Source organism: Saccostrea cucullata, unplaced genomic scaffold, assembly GCF_032062105.1.
Source record: "Saccostrea cucullata isolate Sc308-1 unplaced genomic scaffold, CSIRO_AGI_Scuc_v1 ctg7619, whole genome shotgun sequence".
NCBI lineage: Eukaryota > Metazoa > Mollusca > Bivalvia > Ostreida > Ostreidae > Saccostrea > Saccostrea cuccullata.
In genome coordinates, this window is record NW_026926239.1 from 1 (window position 1) to 19,225 (window position 19,225).

The following is a 19,225-nucleotide window of genomic DNA, read 5'->3' on the forward strand; positions in this document are numbered from 1 at the left end:
AATTGATCCTACATTGTGTCCCCACCCTAACCCCAAGAATTCTCATTCGAACACGCTAAAAACTACACTACCTGAGGATGCTTCCTTATAAATATCACCAATCATGCAATGACTTTGCTTATCTTAAGAAGATTTTTAAAGATTTTTCCACTAGATTTCTATGTACAGCTTTGATTGCCCATTATGGCCCTAAACTACCCTCAGAGGTCATGATATGAACAAATATGAATTTAAGTCTAACTAAGGGTGTTTTCATTTACAAATGTATCATCAATCATGGCTTTGCTGATCTTGATAAGATTTCAAAAGATTTTTCCTGTATATTCCTATATAAAACTTTGATTAGCCATTGTGGCCCCACCCTACCCCCGGGGGTCATGATTTGAACAAACTTGAATCTACACTACCTTAGGATGCTTCTACATGAGTTGCATCTTTCCTGTTCCAATGGTTCTGGAGAAGATTTTTAAAAAGATTTTTCCAATATATTCCTTTGTAAAACTTTGATAAGCCATTGTGGCCCTGTCCTACCCCCGGGGGTCATGAATTGAACAAACTTGAATCTACACTACCTTAGGATGCTTCCACATGAGTTTCATCTTTCCTGTCCCAATGGTTCAGGAGAAGAAGATTTTTAAAGATTTTTTTTATATATTCCAATGAAAAACTTTTAATTAGCCATTGTGGCCCCGTCCTATCCCCGGCCCCCGGGTGTCATGATTTGAACAAACTTGAATCTACACTACCTGTGGATGCTTCCACATGATTTTCACCTTTCATGGCCCAGTAGTTCTTGAGAAGATTTTTACAAGATGCCATTATTTTTTCAGTAATTCATAATACATGTAATCCCCTTGGAAGAAGGCGTGGCCCTTTATTTGTACAGACTTGAATCTCTTCACCTAAGGATATTTTATGGCAAGTTTGGTTGAAATTGGCCCAGTGGTTCTTGAGGAGAAGATGAAAATGTAAAAAGTTGACAACGACAGACAACGGACAAATCAGAAAAGCTTGTGCTAAAAAAAGGGGGGTAGCCTACCTTGTCCTACAAGGACAATACAAAAAATGGAAGTCCTAGTTATAACAGTAAGTAGGGGTTGGTTCATCTTGTCATAAGGATTCTTTATAAATAAGAATAAAATAATAAAGATTTTTCCAAAATTAGGAACACAAAAACACTACTTTTCAACACTTTTATATACAACCATTCTCCACGATAAAGTAACAGTCCTCTCTTTTTGACAGCTACTTTTTCATTAAAATGGAACTCGTAAATTTACATTGCTTGTCATAGGACATTTGCAGAATTAATGTGGAGTTTTTGTTGTTGTTTTTTTTTTTAATTTAAAAATGCTTATTGTACACATGAGTACTCTGAAGTTGATATTTAAAAGTACTTGAATGTCTGATTGATACAATATCTATGAAGTTTTTAGAGATCAGGTCCCACAACTCAACAATCTGTAATCGGAATTACCAAGGGTACCAATTGTGCTCCGTTATTAGCAGGTCTATATTTGTATTCATATGAAGCAGATTTTATTCAAAAACAGAAATATGAGAAGAACAAAACATTTGCTGTGGCCTTCAGCAATATTATTTATGTATATTGACGACATTATCAATGAAGAACAGTTACTTCAAATCGTATGTCGACTCATATATTACAGTGAACTTGAAATAAAAGATATCATGAAATTTGACACATCTGTTTTATATTTTACTAGAGAAAGACGTGAATGGTAAACTAACAAGAAAATTTTATGATAAACGTGACTATATCCACAACTATTCTATTGCCAATATTTCCCGTTACGTCTATCAGTTGAGTCGATGCTCAAGAGTCTGCTCTACTAATCTACGTATGACCATTTTTTATACTAGGCAAGATATTGACAAACAAGTTAATGAAACAAGAATATCAACTGCTTCGTTTAAAAGTCGCCACTTTGCAAGTTCTGTGATCGATAATAATGACCTTGTCAGAAACACAATCGATCGTGAAGTCATTTGCTTGTTGACGTTTTCCATACCGATTGTTGTCATTATTTACACGTGAAATTGTCTACGGATTTTTCTTTGCCCGATCATGACAAGAAGCACTATGGTCGACAGGGAATGCTTACTTCTTCATGGCACCTGATCCCACGGCCACCCCTGATGTTATAGAGGTAAATGTTTGCTCTGAACAATGTTGATCTGTATTGTTCCTTTTAACTTTTGTGCTTGAATATTGCTCATTATCTCCGTGTTTTATAAGAAAGGTAAAACTTTGAAAAACAAACTGTGTGGAGTATTGTACACTTTTATTTATTCAACCATGCTCAAATACTTATGGTAAGGCTTAGCTGCAGAACTGTATACATTGGCGTCGGAAGCAAATTGAAAGTAGGGGGGCTAAGTGTAAAAAAAAAATTTTTGTACTTTCAAAAAAAACCTGACAAGCAAAAAAAAAAGAAAAAGTCATTTCCCAAACACGAAAATCCTATTTCGTGGGGGGGGGGGGGGGGGGGGGCAGGGGTTCGAACTTCGGTACCAAAATCTTTTTTCCAAGCACCACCACTTTCCCCATTTTTATTTAACCCATACTAAGACGTACCTGTAGAAAGTGGGGGGGGGGCCTAAACCTACGAAGATATGTTCAATGTCTATACTAAGTATATATTTGGATAAAAAATGGGGGGGGGCTAAGCCCCCCCCTCCCCCCCCGGTTCCGACGCCTATGTTATAGCTCTCCAAAAAAAATATATTGATAGACCGGAGATCCGTCAATATATTTTTTTTCAGAGAGCTACAGTTCTGCATCCAGCCCAGGTAAGGCTTCAGTTAAGAAAAAAAGGTTGACAAAGGCAAAAGAGATCGATAGTTTTGCCACAATGTCGACTATAACTGAAATTTCAAACTTGGATATAGTCACTGTAGAGAGAGTGCTTTTCCATGATGAGTTCTTGCTAATTTCAGTGCCAACTTTTAAATATCCATGCAAAGGAATCCGAAAACATCTTTTCTTCTTGTTTCCAATTTTAATCCAAATAAGGTGCTAGTTTAATCCACTGTAGTTTGTTAGGAACATAGTAGTTGCAGAACTGTAGCTCTCCGAAAAAAAATATATTGACAGATTTTTCGGAGAGCTACAGTTCCGCAGCTACTATATTCAAAGAACACCATTTAACCACTGCATTCTTTTAAAATGCCACGCATTTTAACAATATACACTGAATTAAAAAAGAAATTCTGGTTCCAGTCTCCATGGTACGAATATTTCATCCACAAATGTGACATTCGGGCTTTCAAAAGGTTAACCATGTATATTTATTTGAATATAACATTAATATAAACTTCATATTAAAAACAGGTAAAGATCAACAAGTTTTGATTATAATTAGGACGGCGTCCTCAGATCTGCATAGTCTGTATATATCACATACATAAATTATAAACATGTATATCTGTCTACTCCTGAAGCTGTCCACCAGTCTGTATACGGACGGAACCACGTGCTACTAGTGTCAGGAAATGTTAACTATTACAGTCGCCAGGCGCGCTTCATCATTGTGGCGAAGTACCCGTCTTCATCAATAGAGGCGCTGACGCCGGCGTAGTAGTTTAGGAATTCGTCCCAGGTCACCTGGAAATATTAATTAGTGAGAAAAAGATTTAACAGAAACCTCCATCAAACCATTTTAATGGATATGCTTTGATAATTTTTCCTCTTTTTTCCTTGTTTATTTGTTTCTCTTTTATTGGGGGGGGGGGGGGGGCTTACCACTCCGTCTGGATTTCCGGGGCTGTCAAAGGAATTCAGGAAATGTCGGAAACACTGATCCTCTGTCCATTCGCCACTCATGAACTTTGGATGTTGACTGGCGTCATATAACCTTCGGATGTCTTCGATTGTTATCTGACCGTCACCGGTAGCATCCATCTTTTTGAATGCCTGTTTTACATATTCCTCACGAGTTTTGTTCATTGGTCCCTAAATAAGTATAGATATATTCTAAATATTTCTTGTCTTACTTTAATCTTGAAACTTTGAGAAAAGGGTATATTACATATTTATTGCTGTTTTTGAGATCAATACGATAATTTAACCACCTGAAGAGTATGATATTCACCGAGCCCGAAAGACGAGGTGAGTATACCAGGGTATTGTACTTCGAATATGGATATATTTTCGTATTGACTGAAAAACTGCAATTTTTTTTTTCATCACATTATCAAATGATTAAATGGTACAAAGTCATTATTAAGCAGTTCATGCCATCTTACTTGTTTACATTTGCTGAAGTTCTAGCTAAAGAGAGAAGGTCATATAGCTATACATATCGAAAAACGAGTATGGCATCAGAAATAAATTGCAAATAGTTACCCTGATAGCCACTAAGAACTCGTCATAGCTCAGTTTCCCACTTCCGTCTTTGTCCAGTTCCTTAAAAACGTCTGCTATTGTTTGGTCGTCCAGTTCTCGAAGTCCGTAGTCACGAAGACCGTCTCGAAATTCACGGAAATCCAACGTCTTACTTCCGTCGTCATCCATTATTCGGAAACTTCTGTAAAACAACATAGAACAGATCGTGGATATACAAGAAAAGGCTAGGACAAATAATAAAATAAAACCAGAACCGAGTATCAATAACCAGAACTTTTGTATGCAATGAATATATTTATAACAATCTCTCTCTCTCTCTCTCTCTCTCTTCGGAGAGCTAGAGTTTTGTAGCTACATTTTTTATAAAATGCATATTTCATAATTTTCTGTAGATGTATATGAATACACACATAAATAAGTCGTTTCAAATGTTGGTAATTGCTACAGTTGTGTATTTCTATGGAATATTGAGGTTCGTTGGACTTATTGGGGAATATTTTATAAATATGAGCCTGTACAGTGAATTATATCGAGTCTTACTGGGGAATTTAATATCAGTTATGTGCTGCTCAAAAATTTATACATTTAGATCTATGTCGGAGAGATGTCATGACCTATGCCTTCGTTCTCTCTCTCTCTCTCTCCCTCTCTCTCTCTCTCTCGTCTATTTTGTCTATTTTTTCAATATTCTGGACAGTGAAGAGACTGTTCAAGTTGCTCGTCAAATGTCTATAATGCGCATTTGATTTTTACATTATTGTCAAGTTATCTCATCATGCTCATGCTCGCAGAAGACAGAAATAAAAATAAAGCATGCGAGTACATGTACCTGCCTAAACCTTTGATTCCGTTCGCCCCACGCATCAGGCAGGCATACCGAAGCTTTTGGATTGGGGACGTAGAACTTCTGAAACCCTGCTCCGCCGTCTGTTTAAGATGGGCCTCCTCCTCGGCTGTGCACGCCATTTTTATTTTCTACCGCGAAATCTAGAAAAATCGATTGGTAAACATAATTTACCTGTAGCACAGGTAAACAAACAAGACAAGGGAGGGAATTTCGCCATGATTGAAATCATTGTTTGCTGTTAAGAAGTTTTAAAACAATTTGATGAAAAGGATCTAAAATGGAATTGATCAAAATAGTTATACATTAATCTTTTTTTTTTTTATTTTCCAAAAAAAGGTCGAAAATATTCAATTTAATTATCTTTAAAAACTAATTTCATTAAAGCCCTCACTCCAATCCCAAACATGAATGGACTATGGAGTATATATAATTGGAGTTATCTTTCTTTGCTCATTCATCTCGTCAGCTCTTTTTTTTTCATTTAGAGTTATCCCTCTTTCCTTTTCGGTTTGGTTACTCTCTCTCTCTCTCTCTCTCTCTCTCTCTCTCTCTCTCTCTCTCGTATTTTTTAAATATAAAAATGATGTTTACGAAATATAGAACTTTTATTTGTGTATGAGTAAAAATTCATTAATTGTATAAATGTACAAAATGAACAAATTCTATTTCGTAGACTTTAAGAAAAGCCTCTATTTTGTCTACAACTGAAAATTAATTAACTCTTACCCCTACCCACCCCTCCACCTTCACCTTTACCCCCAAAAAAGGGAAAGAAAAAAAATTGCTCCGAAAGTTCAGCCATCGTACGATAAATAAAATACGGACTTAATGAATGATTCTTATATCAAAACATTTTACCTATTAAAGCATTAAGGAAAACATATTCGCTCTTCAAATACACAAGTGTCCAGATTTAAAAGTTATGATTAAACATAAGTAGGGATATTCGTCAGTTTTTTAAACATTAACCGGCTAATCGAGCTTTGGGTATTGCCGGCCACTAGGTGTACCTTTGAATCCCCTAAACGCAGGTGTCTCCACACAATCGCTTTATCTATTGTTCGTATTAATGCTTCTCGTGGGTTTCTCACCTGAAGGTAAGAGTCTTGTCGCTAGAGCCGACACTCTGGCGCCGGAGATCGTACTTAAGTCAGCGAAAACACTCCAAAGTGTCCTGTACATATATCCGGGCTCTTTCTCTTGTAAATGAATATTTTCATTTCCTTTTTCTCTAATCCAACACTCATTGCTGTGGCATTTGCAATTTAAAGAAAAAAATATCAAAATAGCATGCCAAGTACCAAGAGGTTTTTTTTTCGCCCCTCTTTTCTTCAACAGATGTGTATTTCATTATGAAAAGAATGGTTGTTCTTAATTTAAGATTTGAGCATTTAGAATGAATTGTGCTGTTTTGCATTTGCAAACATTCATTATCGCGATAATGCAAATGTATTAGAAATATGTTGTCAAACCTAAATACACATTTAAAACTATTTTCTCAAGCCCTTGGCATTCTAAAAGAGGTAGAAAATGACTATTTCTCGTGATCGATTTGTTAATTTTCGTGTAAAAGAAAATATGTTTTTATATGATATACATTCTTTTATATGACTTTAAAATATGTTTCATGTCATTTTTATCATTTATTAAAATATATTCTTTTCAACGCAACGTGGATTTAGTTTATATCATGAAGAAAAGTTTAATTTCATTCCAAAAGAAATAAAGTGGTTTTAAGTAATGTCAGCGACAAATGGTTTTCCTTTTGAAAAGTTGACCAACACTTAATGCTAATTAATTCGACATTTTAAATACTAATGCGAAGCATGCATGTACATACCAAACAATTAGTTTACCATAAATATTTGATTCGTATGAAATGCTATTATATCCGTAGTTACTGTCCACCTTAAATTGGATGAGGTTATAGAGAAATGAGTGGAATTGAAAAAAGAAGAAATCATTGACCCCCCCCCCCCCCCCCAATGATATTGTCTCTTATTGTAAATTCTATACAAATGAATTATAATTTCTACTATAAGAACACACTAATTTGCTTGAAAATATATAATTTTATTTTTATCATCTCCCGAAGGTATAAAAGTGGATCAAAAAAGAAAGAAACCTTAATTTATTTTCCCCTATATTATTTCTATTGTACATTAGGTACAAATGAATATTATTTTCTACTTCAAGAACACACTATCTTGCTTGAGAAATATAATTTTATATCTATCATCTCCTGAAGGTATTTACTCCTCCAAATGAAAAAAAATAAAGGATTCTAAAATAAAAAAAAAAAACTATCAAGTTTGAATAAATATAAATGCACACATATGAAAAGTCGATATTTTTCAGCAGAGAGAGAGAGAGCGAACATGTTTTACAAACCCCCACCCCCTCCAGAGAGGGGAGAGAGAGGGAAAGGATGACGTTCCATTTATGAGCTTATCAATTTTCTCATTGTTAAAATTAATTAGACTTAGGATTGTAAATCATTCGAACTTTATTTAACTGATGGAATAAAGAATGATATATTAATTTACTTACATTAATATGTTTATGGTTTAATCATGGTTTAATAGTCTTTTCAATAATTTATGATTATTGTTTCATAATATTTTTTACTTTGAAATAACAGGTTTTGATAAAAGAAAAAAATAAGAAGAAAGGAAAATTTTGCTGTTTTGTGAAGATTTTTTATCTACTTTGATATTTTGATTACCGTGCGTTTTGGTATTTTTCCCCTCGAACCCATTTTATTAAGAAAAGAGCGTAACAATTTCAGATTTTTTATTTAAAAATAATTTTTTTTTTAAAAAGGTGCAATTATCCATAAATGATTAAAATAAATAAAGTTTTAGTCTCAAGACGTAGTATTACACTCGGGGTTATATATATAGAGGATCCATACGATAGATGATCTTAGGCCTTGAAGCGTCTAGCGAGCTCAGGAATTCCTGTCTGTCCTAGCACGTGGTTATATACATTGCTTTACAGGCACAGGTGCCCGCTAGACAGCCTGGCGTCGGGCTTTTACATAGAGAAATATGTGTAAACACCGGGTTATCGCCTCAATGTATACTATACACACAAAGATTCAAATGAACAACATTTAAATAACTGATTAATAAGCGTAATGTTTTTTATCACCTGCTAGATTTTTTTTTCGGTATTTTTTTTTCTTTTTAACCTTCTCTCTTTTCTTCTTAAATGTAATTTTTACGCATACATCTGATTTTGTTATTTAGAATAAATTTTGATAATTATTCATTTTTTTTTTTTAATGACGAATGAATGTTTAACAGAAAACATGTTTGTTTTATTGCACATAAACTAAAATAAATGAATTTTCATGAGAATGTGAGGCGCCGTTTTTAATTACTGTTTTCTTTAATAACGAAAATAAACAATAACGTATTCTCTTAAAATAAAAATTATTATTATCATTAACACAGTGCAATTAGAATATTAAGTTTAAATACATAACAGATAAATAAACTTGAACTTGGAAATTTATGATTAAAATAAAATATCTATCTTTTTATTAGTATTTACAAGGCTTTTAGTTGTCTTAACCTTCCTTTGAGTGGACATTGATTGGTGAATATCAACTTCAGCTTCCTAAAAAACGTATACCCCTGTTATTTTGAACAGAACTCGAAATTTATAACTGGATTGTTCTTATATGATAGATTTTTTTTTCAAGTTAATGAATTAGAATCTATAATTCTCTCTCTCTCTCTCTCTCTCTCTCTCTCTCTCTCTCTCTCTCTCTCTCTCTCTCTCTCTGCATATATTGTTATTTTATCATATTGATTGTATATATAAAATAATATCAACTTTAGAATTTGAATTTTTAAAAAAAAATTTAGAAATTGGTGGAGAAAAAAAATTGTCTAAGCCAAGTTTTTTTTTCAAATACCAGTTATATCAGGATATTTTTTTCTCTCCTTCATTCAATCGGTACAGACATGTCTTATTTTGGTTTCGACTTTAAACTATTTATAACTGGTGTGAATGTTTGGCTGTATAATTCGCCTGTCGCCAGCTTGGCTGGAGCGCACCTGAGGTTGTCTAGCGCAGCGCCAGTACATCTGCAAACGAACTACGCTATCTATGTCGACTAGGGGAGTTCAAAATCACACCTGTGCGAAAAGATTTTATATGTATACACTTAGTGAAAGAACGGTCGGGATAGAATTATATCAAGCCGACAGTAATCGATGAAACATGATTAATATTTGTTTAAAAAATCCCACTTTGAGGTTTGCATTATTGAAATTGGTGAATTAATTAAAATGGGTATAGGTACTACCGCGTTTTAATAAAGTGTTGTGTAATTTGAAGGAGAAAAGATTATTTTGAACTTTTATTTTTTTAATGTACTTAGATCTAGTGTGTTTTAATTATAATTTATTATGAAACAGAAGGGAAATTTTTAACAGTAACTATTGTAAAAGTTTTGTTTGAAATCAACAACAAATTTGAATACACGATGATCAAGCGAAATTTACATTACTTGTACAAAAGGGGCTGGCTTAAATTATGAGCTTGTATTTTTTTTTTTTTTTTTTATTTCTTTAATGTTAATTCGTCAAAACGAAATAAACATCCGTGTCACCGACTCGAGAAAATGATGAGACACCTGGATATCAGCTGTTATCTGTAAAATTAAATTTGTGACGAGAAACTTTTTTTTTCATTTTATGACATTTACTTTTAAATCCATAATTGCTGTTTTCACGACTAGTAAAGAATTATATTATCCCAATAGATGACATTTGAGAAGTTGTCCAAGAAGAAATTCGTCTCATTAGCATTGAAAAGTTAGCAAAAAGAAAGAATGCCAGACCTGTAGATACCTGAAAGCTAACGATAAATTGGATAAACTCATCCTGGGGTTATAAATTGTCGTTGGTTAAAGATTTTGTAAATTAGAAGCTTTTTGGTGTGAATATATTGCCATAAATCATGCATATATATGTCATATTTTTTTTAACTCAAGATGGGGGTAAATGTACAAAGTTTACAATTCACATCATAATTAAATCTATCATGTATTATCAGGGACCTTTATACAAATAAGTATATAGGTCCCCGGTATGATATGCCACGTATTTTTTTAATTATTATTATTACAGGATCTTTACATCATAATTAACCTCCATTTATAAATTCAAACTTGGTCCTTGAACACATTTTATAAAAAGTATATACAAATGGTTCGAACACAAATACTCTCAACTTTCCAGATTATCACCATGAATGGCTACAACTGTCGATGTTTTTAGGGGGAAAAAAGGTTGATATACGAGTACAAACAAGATTGCATTTGCATGCATATAATTTGCTGGAGTTTTTGTGTTAGGTTGCATTAATTAATAACATTAAAAAAACTATTTTAAGTACTGATTGAAAAATATATTTATTGATTACAAGATCTTTGATGCATCTCCCCACAGAAGTAAGTGACAATCAATAGTATTTTTGTTTAATATTTGATTTAAGAAGGCGTAAAATGATACAAGTCTTTCAAAAGATTCAAAATTTACGATATGATACGTTTACAATTTGTTATGTTTTTGGATTTTTTTTATTGTTGGCAGCTGATTGAATCAGTAACTTCTTACTTTTCCATTTACTTAGTGTCTTTCTGACATACTTTCTATATATGATTTAGGAAGGCGTAAAATGATACAAGTCTTTCAAAAGATTCAAAATTTACGATATGATACGTTTACATATGCATTATGACTACTAGTCATAATGCATATTTTTATTGATAAATAGAAAGTATGTCAGAAAGACATTATTACAAATTCTCTAATTTTCAATGCTGAATATTTTAGCGAATATGTTTATAAATTATACGAATGAATTAACAAATAAATATTGCACTTTCTCTGGACTTTTATCTCTTTAAAGATACACTGTATAATAAATCACTCATGCTTGTTTGGATGACTTTGATGCAAGTACTCATGGACAGCCCCCCCCCCCCCAACCCCCTCCCTTCAATACTCAGTACATACTGTATTCATCTCTCAGGCTTGTTGAACATTAATTCACAAATTATATTCATTTTATTTTTATCAAGTGTTCCATATAAAGAATTAAGAAAAAATCGGAAAATACTAAAATATTCGTATCAAAAACACACAAAAAATACTCCACCATACATTTTAAGAAAGAATTCATGGAGTGGATTAGAGTCCAGATAAAAAGTACCTGTGTTAAAAGATAATTGTTGCCAACTGCGAAAGAGAGATTGAAAGATGAAGATCAAACAAAATGAAAAGGGACAAATGAAATTTTATATTTAAATTTTTTTTTTAGATTAAATATAACAAAAAAATATTTTATGAATGATTAAATTAATGGAAACTTTTTTTAAAGTTTAACCTTTAAACTATTATAGTAGTAGTATTTTAGATGATCGATTTTTAAATGCAAAATTTCCTAAGAAAGGTTATACACACTTGTCATGGCTAATTTAAAGAAAAATAAATAAAAATTAAGATAAAATGTTTATGTTTGTGCAAGAGCTGTTTACGACCGCAAGGATTTCAAAATAAAGGGGACTTGAAATTAGTTTGGATCTGAATTTTAAAAATCAGCTAAAAATATCTTTAAGAGTACAACATATGCTAAATTTGAACAATCAATCACCACTGAATGCCAGTGACTCGGTAATAATTCATTTGTGGAAAGGTAAAGACACGGTTCATATATATTTCAATCAAAGAAGTGAAAAATACAATAGAAAATATTACTACGTGTACTTATATATTTGTGAATTTATAGATATGTATTTCCGCAGTATTCGATAATGATGGAGGCCGGGGAGGGGGGGGGGGGTTTACAAGCATTCTATAGAATTAATTACGAAAAAGGGTTACAAGAAACGTTTTTATTTGGAAAAATAATGCTTATTTTATGAAAATCATATTTAGATATTATACTCTATTTTAATCCAAAAATATTAAGGTCAACATGTAAAAACAACAACAACAAATGGACTCAGCATCCGGAGGGACTGGGAACGATAGGATTGTATATACCAGGTGTGCATGACTATAATTAACTTGACAGGCCAATGTTGTCATGTAGAAACTATTGATATAGACAGGGATTGTTTGTAAATATTGTCCATCCTATGGCCGTTTTATGACGTGATTTAATTGATGCTGCCAAATAAATCCCAACTTGATTACAGTCAGTTTGACATGGAATTGGTAATAAAGTTACATAAGTAAGTACCCCCCTTTTCTTATGATGGATTGAATGGTTTATAAGGTATAACTTGACATGAAACAGACATGCACTTTTAGCTTAATAATAGAAATGCAGAAGAATTAATTCTTGTCTTTTTCAAATTTTACAACACAAAAATCGAATACTTAATTATTATATACAACAATTATATTTGTCTATCGAAATCTTCGGGGTGTTTAAATGAAATACCTTTTATATAGATTATCTTTTCGCAAAATTTTCGCCAATAAAAGATTTGCAATTAATTAAGTTCTCGAATTCTGTGCCATTGGTTTCTTTTTTCTTTGCTTTTCATTATTAATCTTTTAAAGTATTTTTTCACATTTATTTGATTAAAAAAATAAACGGATCATAGAAAATTGAGCAAAAAGAGAGAGAAAAGAGAAAGAAAGAAAAGAAAGAAAACAACATATAACACAAATACCAATTGTTTATAGAGGCCTAGCCTACATGTATATGTCTCGTTGTTGTCATTCGGGAATATGTTCAATTAATCATTTTTTTTAACTTCACTAGACCTAGCTAAATGACTTTCAAAGGACGAGTTAAATATTAGAAGAAGCAATCTTTTGTATCACACTGTGCGTTACATGATACAGTACATTATAGTACTCGACTTTGTTTAAAATTCCTAGAGTTAAATATGCAGACCGCCTGGCGCATCCCCCCGACTCGGCTGGGCAAAATTACTGGACCTTGCCTATCTCACCCATATCAGATCCTACTATTACCCTGAGATTTTTTTTTCGAAAAAGTATAGTTTGAAAAGTATATATTTTTTTTAGGGAAATATAAGAAATGTCCATATATTTCTTTCAAACCTATTTTACAACCTTTTGAGTGAAAAAAATATGTTGAGTATATCTCATATAGAAAAAAAATTGATGAAATGGTTAAATAATTTGATTTCATATGACATTAATTGTCTTGTATGTTAATTGGCTTTATTGTAGAACTGATTTGAAAGCTTTTCATTAAGGAATGAAATCCACAATTAGCGTCACTAATGTGGGGGCCATGGCACGAAATCCTCCATGGCATGTGAATTGCATAATTATTATGCAAATACCTCGCTAATTACTCTCGTACAGTCAGTTATCATATATTCGATCAATGCATACTATCTTTGCAAGATATATAACTGTATTCAGCGGCAGCTCACACATATTGGTCCGACCAAAATAATTCCATCATGATAAGTAGATACAACATTATTGTTCATGATAAGAGTATTTAGTTGTGTATGTCATACGTTAAAGAAATCAAAAATAACGTCAAAATATCATTAGAAAGTCACTTTCCCCCCGAAATGCAAATAAAAAATATCAATATTCCTACGCTCGCTCCCTCCTCAACCTTTTTTTTTTTTTTACATGTTTGATAACAGAGAATAATTAGGTCATTCTTCGATTCATATCTTTTCACCGATGAAGTGATAATACTATATCAACAATTGTATTAAGTACATGTTTATAGCCCGTTAATTATCATACAATTTGTTCTTAAAGAAAAAATTAATCATTCTGTGTATGTGTATTATTAAATGACGGAATTTTCAATCCCTGGCCTGCTCGTGTGTACACTTTGTAAACTGTAGGGTATGTGTGGCAAAACGAGAACTGGGTTGGAGATTCGGGTTCGTGTTGAAGTTCAGCATATACCATTATATATAGAACTTGAATAATGTAAGTAAGATTTCTGCGACAAATACATTAGTATATTTCAGTTATTTTCAAAATAAAAAAGGTTTTCCATGTTTTCAGTTTAGAATTTTCCGACCCGGACCTGATTTTCCCAACCCGGCCATTTTAAACACAAGTTGTTGCAGATGAAAATGTTAGAACAAACTATATAAAGTTCAACAGGGATTGTATAATTTTTATTAATCAGAATTCGTATTTATATGATCTATAATTAAGAAAAGAAAAGTTTTGTCTGACACCGTAACTTCTCGGCAAAACAAAACGTGTTTCTCCGAGCTCGCTGGATGCGTGTGACAGCTCCATTGCACGTGTGTAGACCAAGGCTAAAATTGGTCTTGCGGACACAGGTACATGTAGGCCTATGTGTACTGTTTGTTAGGAGACTGGGTGACCGTAATGCTATGGAATCACGAAATTTACAACAGTTCCATAATTAGACAGTGCATTTTTTTTTATTAACGTCATTATAAACACTGTTAAACATATTAAATCTAACAGTCGAATATCTTTGGATATGGGGTAACCCATATCTATTCTTGTTATGAGTCAATTAGGCAATCAAATCATATTCAGTGCAGGTGAAAATATGCCATGTCAAAAATTTTGCTCAGTTATAATGAACCTTTCATACAGAGAAATAATTAACATAAAAAAAAAAAGAATTCTCTGTTTTAAAAATGTACAAATGCATAATTTTTAATATATTGTCTGCATTTATTCCCATCATAAAACCAACAAAAGAAATTCGCCTATAACTAATTACTTATGCATGTCTCCGAATTTCAAAGACTGCTGGTGAGGTAACGTTTAGGAGGGAATTATCGGTCTATTGTCCTTCTCCTAGGGCACCTGTGCAGAATAGCAGTGACATAATCGTATTGGACCCTTAACATAAAGGGCTTAAAGAACGGTCAAGTGCTCGAGGTACCCAGGTGCGACCACAATGGCTACGTGTCAATACCTACTGGACAACGAATATAACCGTGAGAATCCACCTGGAGCGACCGTGGACGGCAATACAACAAGATGATGTCAAAACAAATAACGCTTATTGTAAGATGGTGCTAAAAGCTTCGGACCAAATACTGGACCGGGATTATCCAAGTCGGGAAATAGATTGAATTCAAAGATTATATCGGTACCGCGTCTGGTTCTGAGACCTTCTATTTTTTCTAGCTGTGAAGATTAACATTGTTTTTGTTTGTTGATTTGTTAGTCTTTGTTTTCTTTTTAATGTATATGTGTATGTGTGCTTTACTGTTACGTTAATTGAAAGAATTGTTTAATTAGTTTTGTTGTTGATCTTTGTTTATTTATATTTTGTGTTTATTTCGCTTCAATTTGCTTTTACTGGCCGATTCTTTGAATTCTCTAAAACTCGATCAATAATTCTGTCATTTTTTTTTTACTTTATTCATCCCTAGAGCACTCGAAGGAAAACTGATTTTATTTTTTTTAACATTCTTTGAATTTTTTGAAGTGGCACATTTTTCAGCACAAAACCAAGAATTAAAAAAAAAATATCAAATTAAACTTAAAAATGATTTCTGTATCTTATGATTTATTAAATATAGAAAGAAGGAAATTTAAAGAAAGTTTTCAGTAGCAGATTTCTACACAAAAAGGAAGCTTACAATTTTACTACGATGAACTCGTTGGCCCTCTTGATAGTAAGTCACGTGATAGAATTCACATCCCTGATTGGCTGTGCACCTTTCTTACACGAGACCGGAACACATTCCTGTTCATTGAAATGTCGTCAGATCTCCTTTTGATAATGCCTTATTGTACCTAAGCCCCACCCCCTGCTGAAATTTTATACAAATGGCACGCGTCGATTTCAATCGGCACACTCCTGGCACGCGACTCAAATGGAATTATTACCAAAAAATGTACATACCTGGTTGAAACAAAAACAGAACCGCCTAAGAGGATTCTACGTTTTTCATTTCTTTTTTCACCAATGTTTGAAACATGTGACTTTTTAATTTCCAGTCGTGGCAATGGAGTGCATTAAATATTGCGTATGTTTTGCTGAAATTTGATTAAGGATGTGTAAGTTTCCTTCTCAGGTGAATTAAGGAAAGTTAATTTCTCAAATTGAGGAAGGACCGCCTCTGTGGTATTTTTGAAATTGGATATACAGGATTCTCATTTAACACAAATTAACAATTTTGAAATAAAGTACCTTTTTCATACAAAACAAAAAATGTGTTTCATCTCAATTTCTTGCACTCCTTTTACAGAGAACATATTGAATCAAGACCGGTTAATTCATCAGGCAAAAAGTCTTCTCTTTGTCTAGATAATGGACAAGCACACCTGTTCGGTTGAATCTCTCGTTGTCATGATCCATGGGAAGAAACTTTCCTTGTATTAAAGTATACCTGTTTTTACAAGTAATTTACGATAAACTTAAATACCCCTCCTAGACGCTGTATTTATTTTTGTTAATCTTTTTCAGAGCTCTGGCGCCAGCTATATCGTATCTAAATACTCTGTAGTACATGATTATATGCAAATACGCAGGTGTGCGAGTGTGAAGTATCAGGGGGCCGAAGGTGACGAATTTTAATGCAATTTATCAGTTACTTCAGGGCGGCAGCTTTGAAGTTGTGTGTGATTGGCACGTCAAAAACGTTAGCGACCGCCTGGATGGCGCCTAGACCATAGCACATAGTATGAAAGAAGAATGAGTGACGTCACACTGTCGGCGCCTCGATGGCGAAAATATTTATATTGAAAACTGGCTTGATTTTTACCTGTTGAAACTGGTATCGTTGAAGTAAAATTGTTATAAAACTTTCCGATTTTATATTTTTTAGCTGATATCGATGATTATAGGGAAAAATTAAAGAAATAACAATAAATCAATGAAAATAATCTAATATTTTACACTACACAGATTTCAGTAGGCGTGGCTTTGCTGTTGAATGATTGGTTGATAACGGTACAATGACCCCTTTGAGAAAATAGTCCAGCCTATGGCAAATTGGAGTAGGCGGAGCTAATATCTACTCACGGTTATTACAAGTGAATATTTATACACGACGTATTCCTCGTTGTAACATTTGCAAGCTAAGCAAGGAGAGAGCTAGTACGTAGAACAAGTCAATCGATATTACCAACAACTCGCAGCGAAAACATGAAAGCCATTACTCAACCTTGTGTAAGACCAGTGGAACTCGGCATGAAGAAGGATTCCATGAAAGTGATGAAGAAAGTAGACGACTGTGCCGCAGAAATGCAGGCGTGCTTCTCTAAACTGAAGGAATTAGTACCGTCTGTGCCACAAGACAAGAGGCTATCCAAGACCCAGTTGTTGCAACATGTGATTGATTATATTTTGGACTTGGAGACAGCCCTTGACTTCAACCCTGCTGTGCTAACCGAGCCTCTACCCAGTGTTAACCGGGCCCCACTCTCAGAAAAACCCGAGCCAAACACTATTCAGGCCTTTACTCAGGTAAGAACATTCTTAGTCTATGATAATGATATTGATTTCCCAGTGTTTAACATAATTGATGATAATTTGGACTTCATTTCTTTATGTAAATAAATAAAAATAATATTTTCTCGTTAATTAGATGGCTGTCTCGATGGATCAAGACGAATCCTGCGATTCAAAGTAAAGTGAACCCGTGTCTCCCTTTGCGGATGTGAACTAACAATCGGTGAGTACTTTTTTCCCTTGTCTAATGATATGTTTAAATATGAATTAAAAAACCTGATCATATTCAATGAGGTTAAAATGAGAAATTTGTGGGAAGATAAAGTTAAAATTCTCGCCCAGTTGTGTCTCAGACTTGCTGGCGCCATCTAAAGTAAAAGCTCTCGAGTGTCGGGTCTACTGTATCAACAGGTGCAGTCGAGAAAATGTTTAAGTTAAAGATTCCTTAATATATCGGACAGCCCCCACCTGTTCCCATGAAAGAGATAGATAATTACTGACGTCACTTGGAATTCATAATGAAATTTTATTAAGTATTTTCTGTTTAATTTAATTACAGCATTGGAACCCCAAATTTTCCATGCGAGTTGCCACATTTGAACGGAGCCTTATGAACAAATAAAAGCATGAGAACTCCAAGGATGAAACCGAGTTGGTCAACTTCAAGCACGACGAAAAATGCTGGTCACCAGAGGAGGAAAAAAAAGTCGGGAAAAAATAAAAGCGGTCCCAACCTTGGTGAAAATGCAGCTTATGTGAAGTAGTGACATTTTAGTACCAACCCTTCGTTGGACTTCAGTTGTATATACGTTTACATTTTCTTTTGTCACTACTACTCTTACGATTCGTGCCGAGTGGACAATTAGTGACCAATCCTCGGACAGAATTCTGTACATAGTGGACAGAAAGCATGAACTTGGCGACGCCGAACAAGAACTTTTCTCTTGTTTAAAAAAAAAAAACTCATTGTTATAATCCTGTATATGGAAGAACAAAATATTGCCACCGATTCTGTATTATTTTGAGTTTTTTTCTTTTTACAAATGTATATTTTTTTTCTTGTTGTATTTTTATAAAAATTTTATTACGATTCATATTAAAACTTTTTCCCAAAAAACAATCACGAGTTTTGTCACTTCATTACATCACAATATGCAATATATCAGGACATGCCTCATTAACAAATTATAATAGCAGTTGTTAATTGTTTTAAGTGGAAAAGTCCCGATTTCCTTGAGCAAGGGGCATTAGTAATAAGCCCAGCGGGGTTGACATGTCTTGGACATGTGTATAATCTGCCGTTATAAGGCAATATAACCCTGGGTCCCACAGAGCATTTCTTTGACAGACTGACGTATTTTGTACCTGAGGCCTGTGGATTTAGTACCATCGACACCTGGCGAAGAGATGAGAAAAAGATAAAAGTAATTTGTACTTGTAAGTGGTAAAAAAAGGAAAAACTTGGAGACAAAATTTGATCAGATTGTCATTTTTTTCTCGACATAAAAATATAATTATATGAAATATATCTGATGTTGACTAAAACTTTGGGTATCAATTGGAGTAATCTTTCATAA

The 19,225-nt window shown here is 33.5% G+C and overlaps 2 protein-coding genes across 3 annotated transcripts; one reads left to right on the plus strand and one right to left on the minus strand.

Annotated features, from left to right (window-relative positions):
* Positions 1-3,290: 3,290 nt before the first annotated feature.
* On the minus strand, positions 3,291-16,115 carry LOC134271187 (calcyphosin-like protein). Of its 2 annotated transcripts, XM_062753432.1 has the most exons (5): positions 16,098-16,115; positions 5,199-5,356; positions 4,370-4,550; positions 3,767-3,976; positions 3,291-3,628 (listed from the first exon to the last, which is right to left on the minus strand). In XM_062753432.1, exons 2-5 carry the CDS (start codon positions 5,333-5,335, stop codon positions 3,527-3,529), a joined length of 630 nt encoding a protein of 209 aa, XP_062609416.1. In that variant the 5' UTR covers positions 5,336-5,356; positions 16,098-16,115; the 3' UTR covers positions 3,291-3,526. The 2 variants fall into 2 exon arrangements, with proteins under 2 accessions (XP_062609416.1, XP_062609415.1); XM_062753431.1 differs by lacking the exon at positions 16,098-16,115 and having other exon boundaries at positions 5,199-5,398.
* Positions 16,116-17,259: 1,144 nt separating this feature from the next.
* On the plus strand, positions 17,260-18,684 carry LOC134271188 (DNA-binding protein inhibitor ID-2-A-like). The gene is made up of 3 exons (XM_062753433.1): positions 17,260-17,663; positions 17,785-17,871; positions 18,208-18,684. The coding sequence occupies exons 1-2, from the start codon at positions 17,343-17,345 to the stop codon at positions 17,827-17,829; spliced, it is 366 nt and encodes a 121-aa protein (XP_062609417.1). The 5' UTR covers positions 17,260-17,342; the 3' UTR covers positions 17,830-17,871; positions 18,208-18,684.
* The last annotated feature ends 541 nt before the right edge of the window (positions 18,685-19,225 follow it).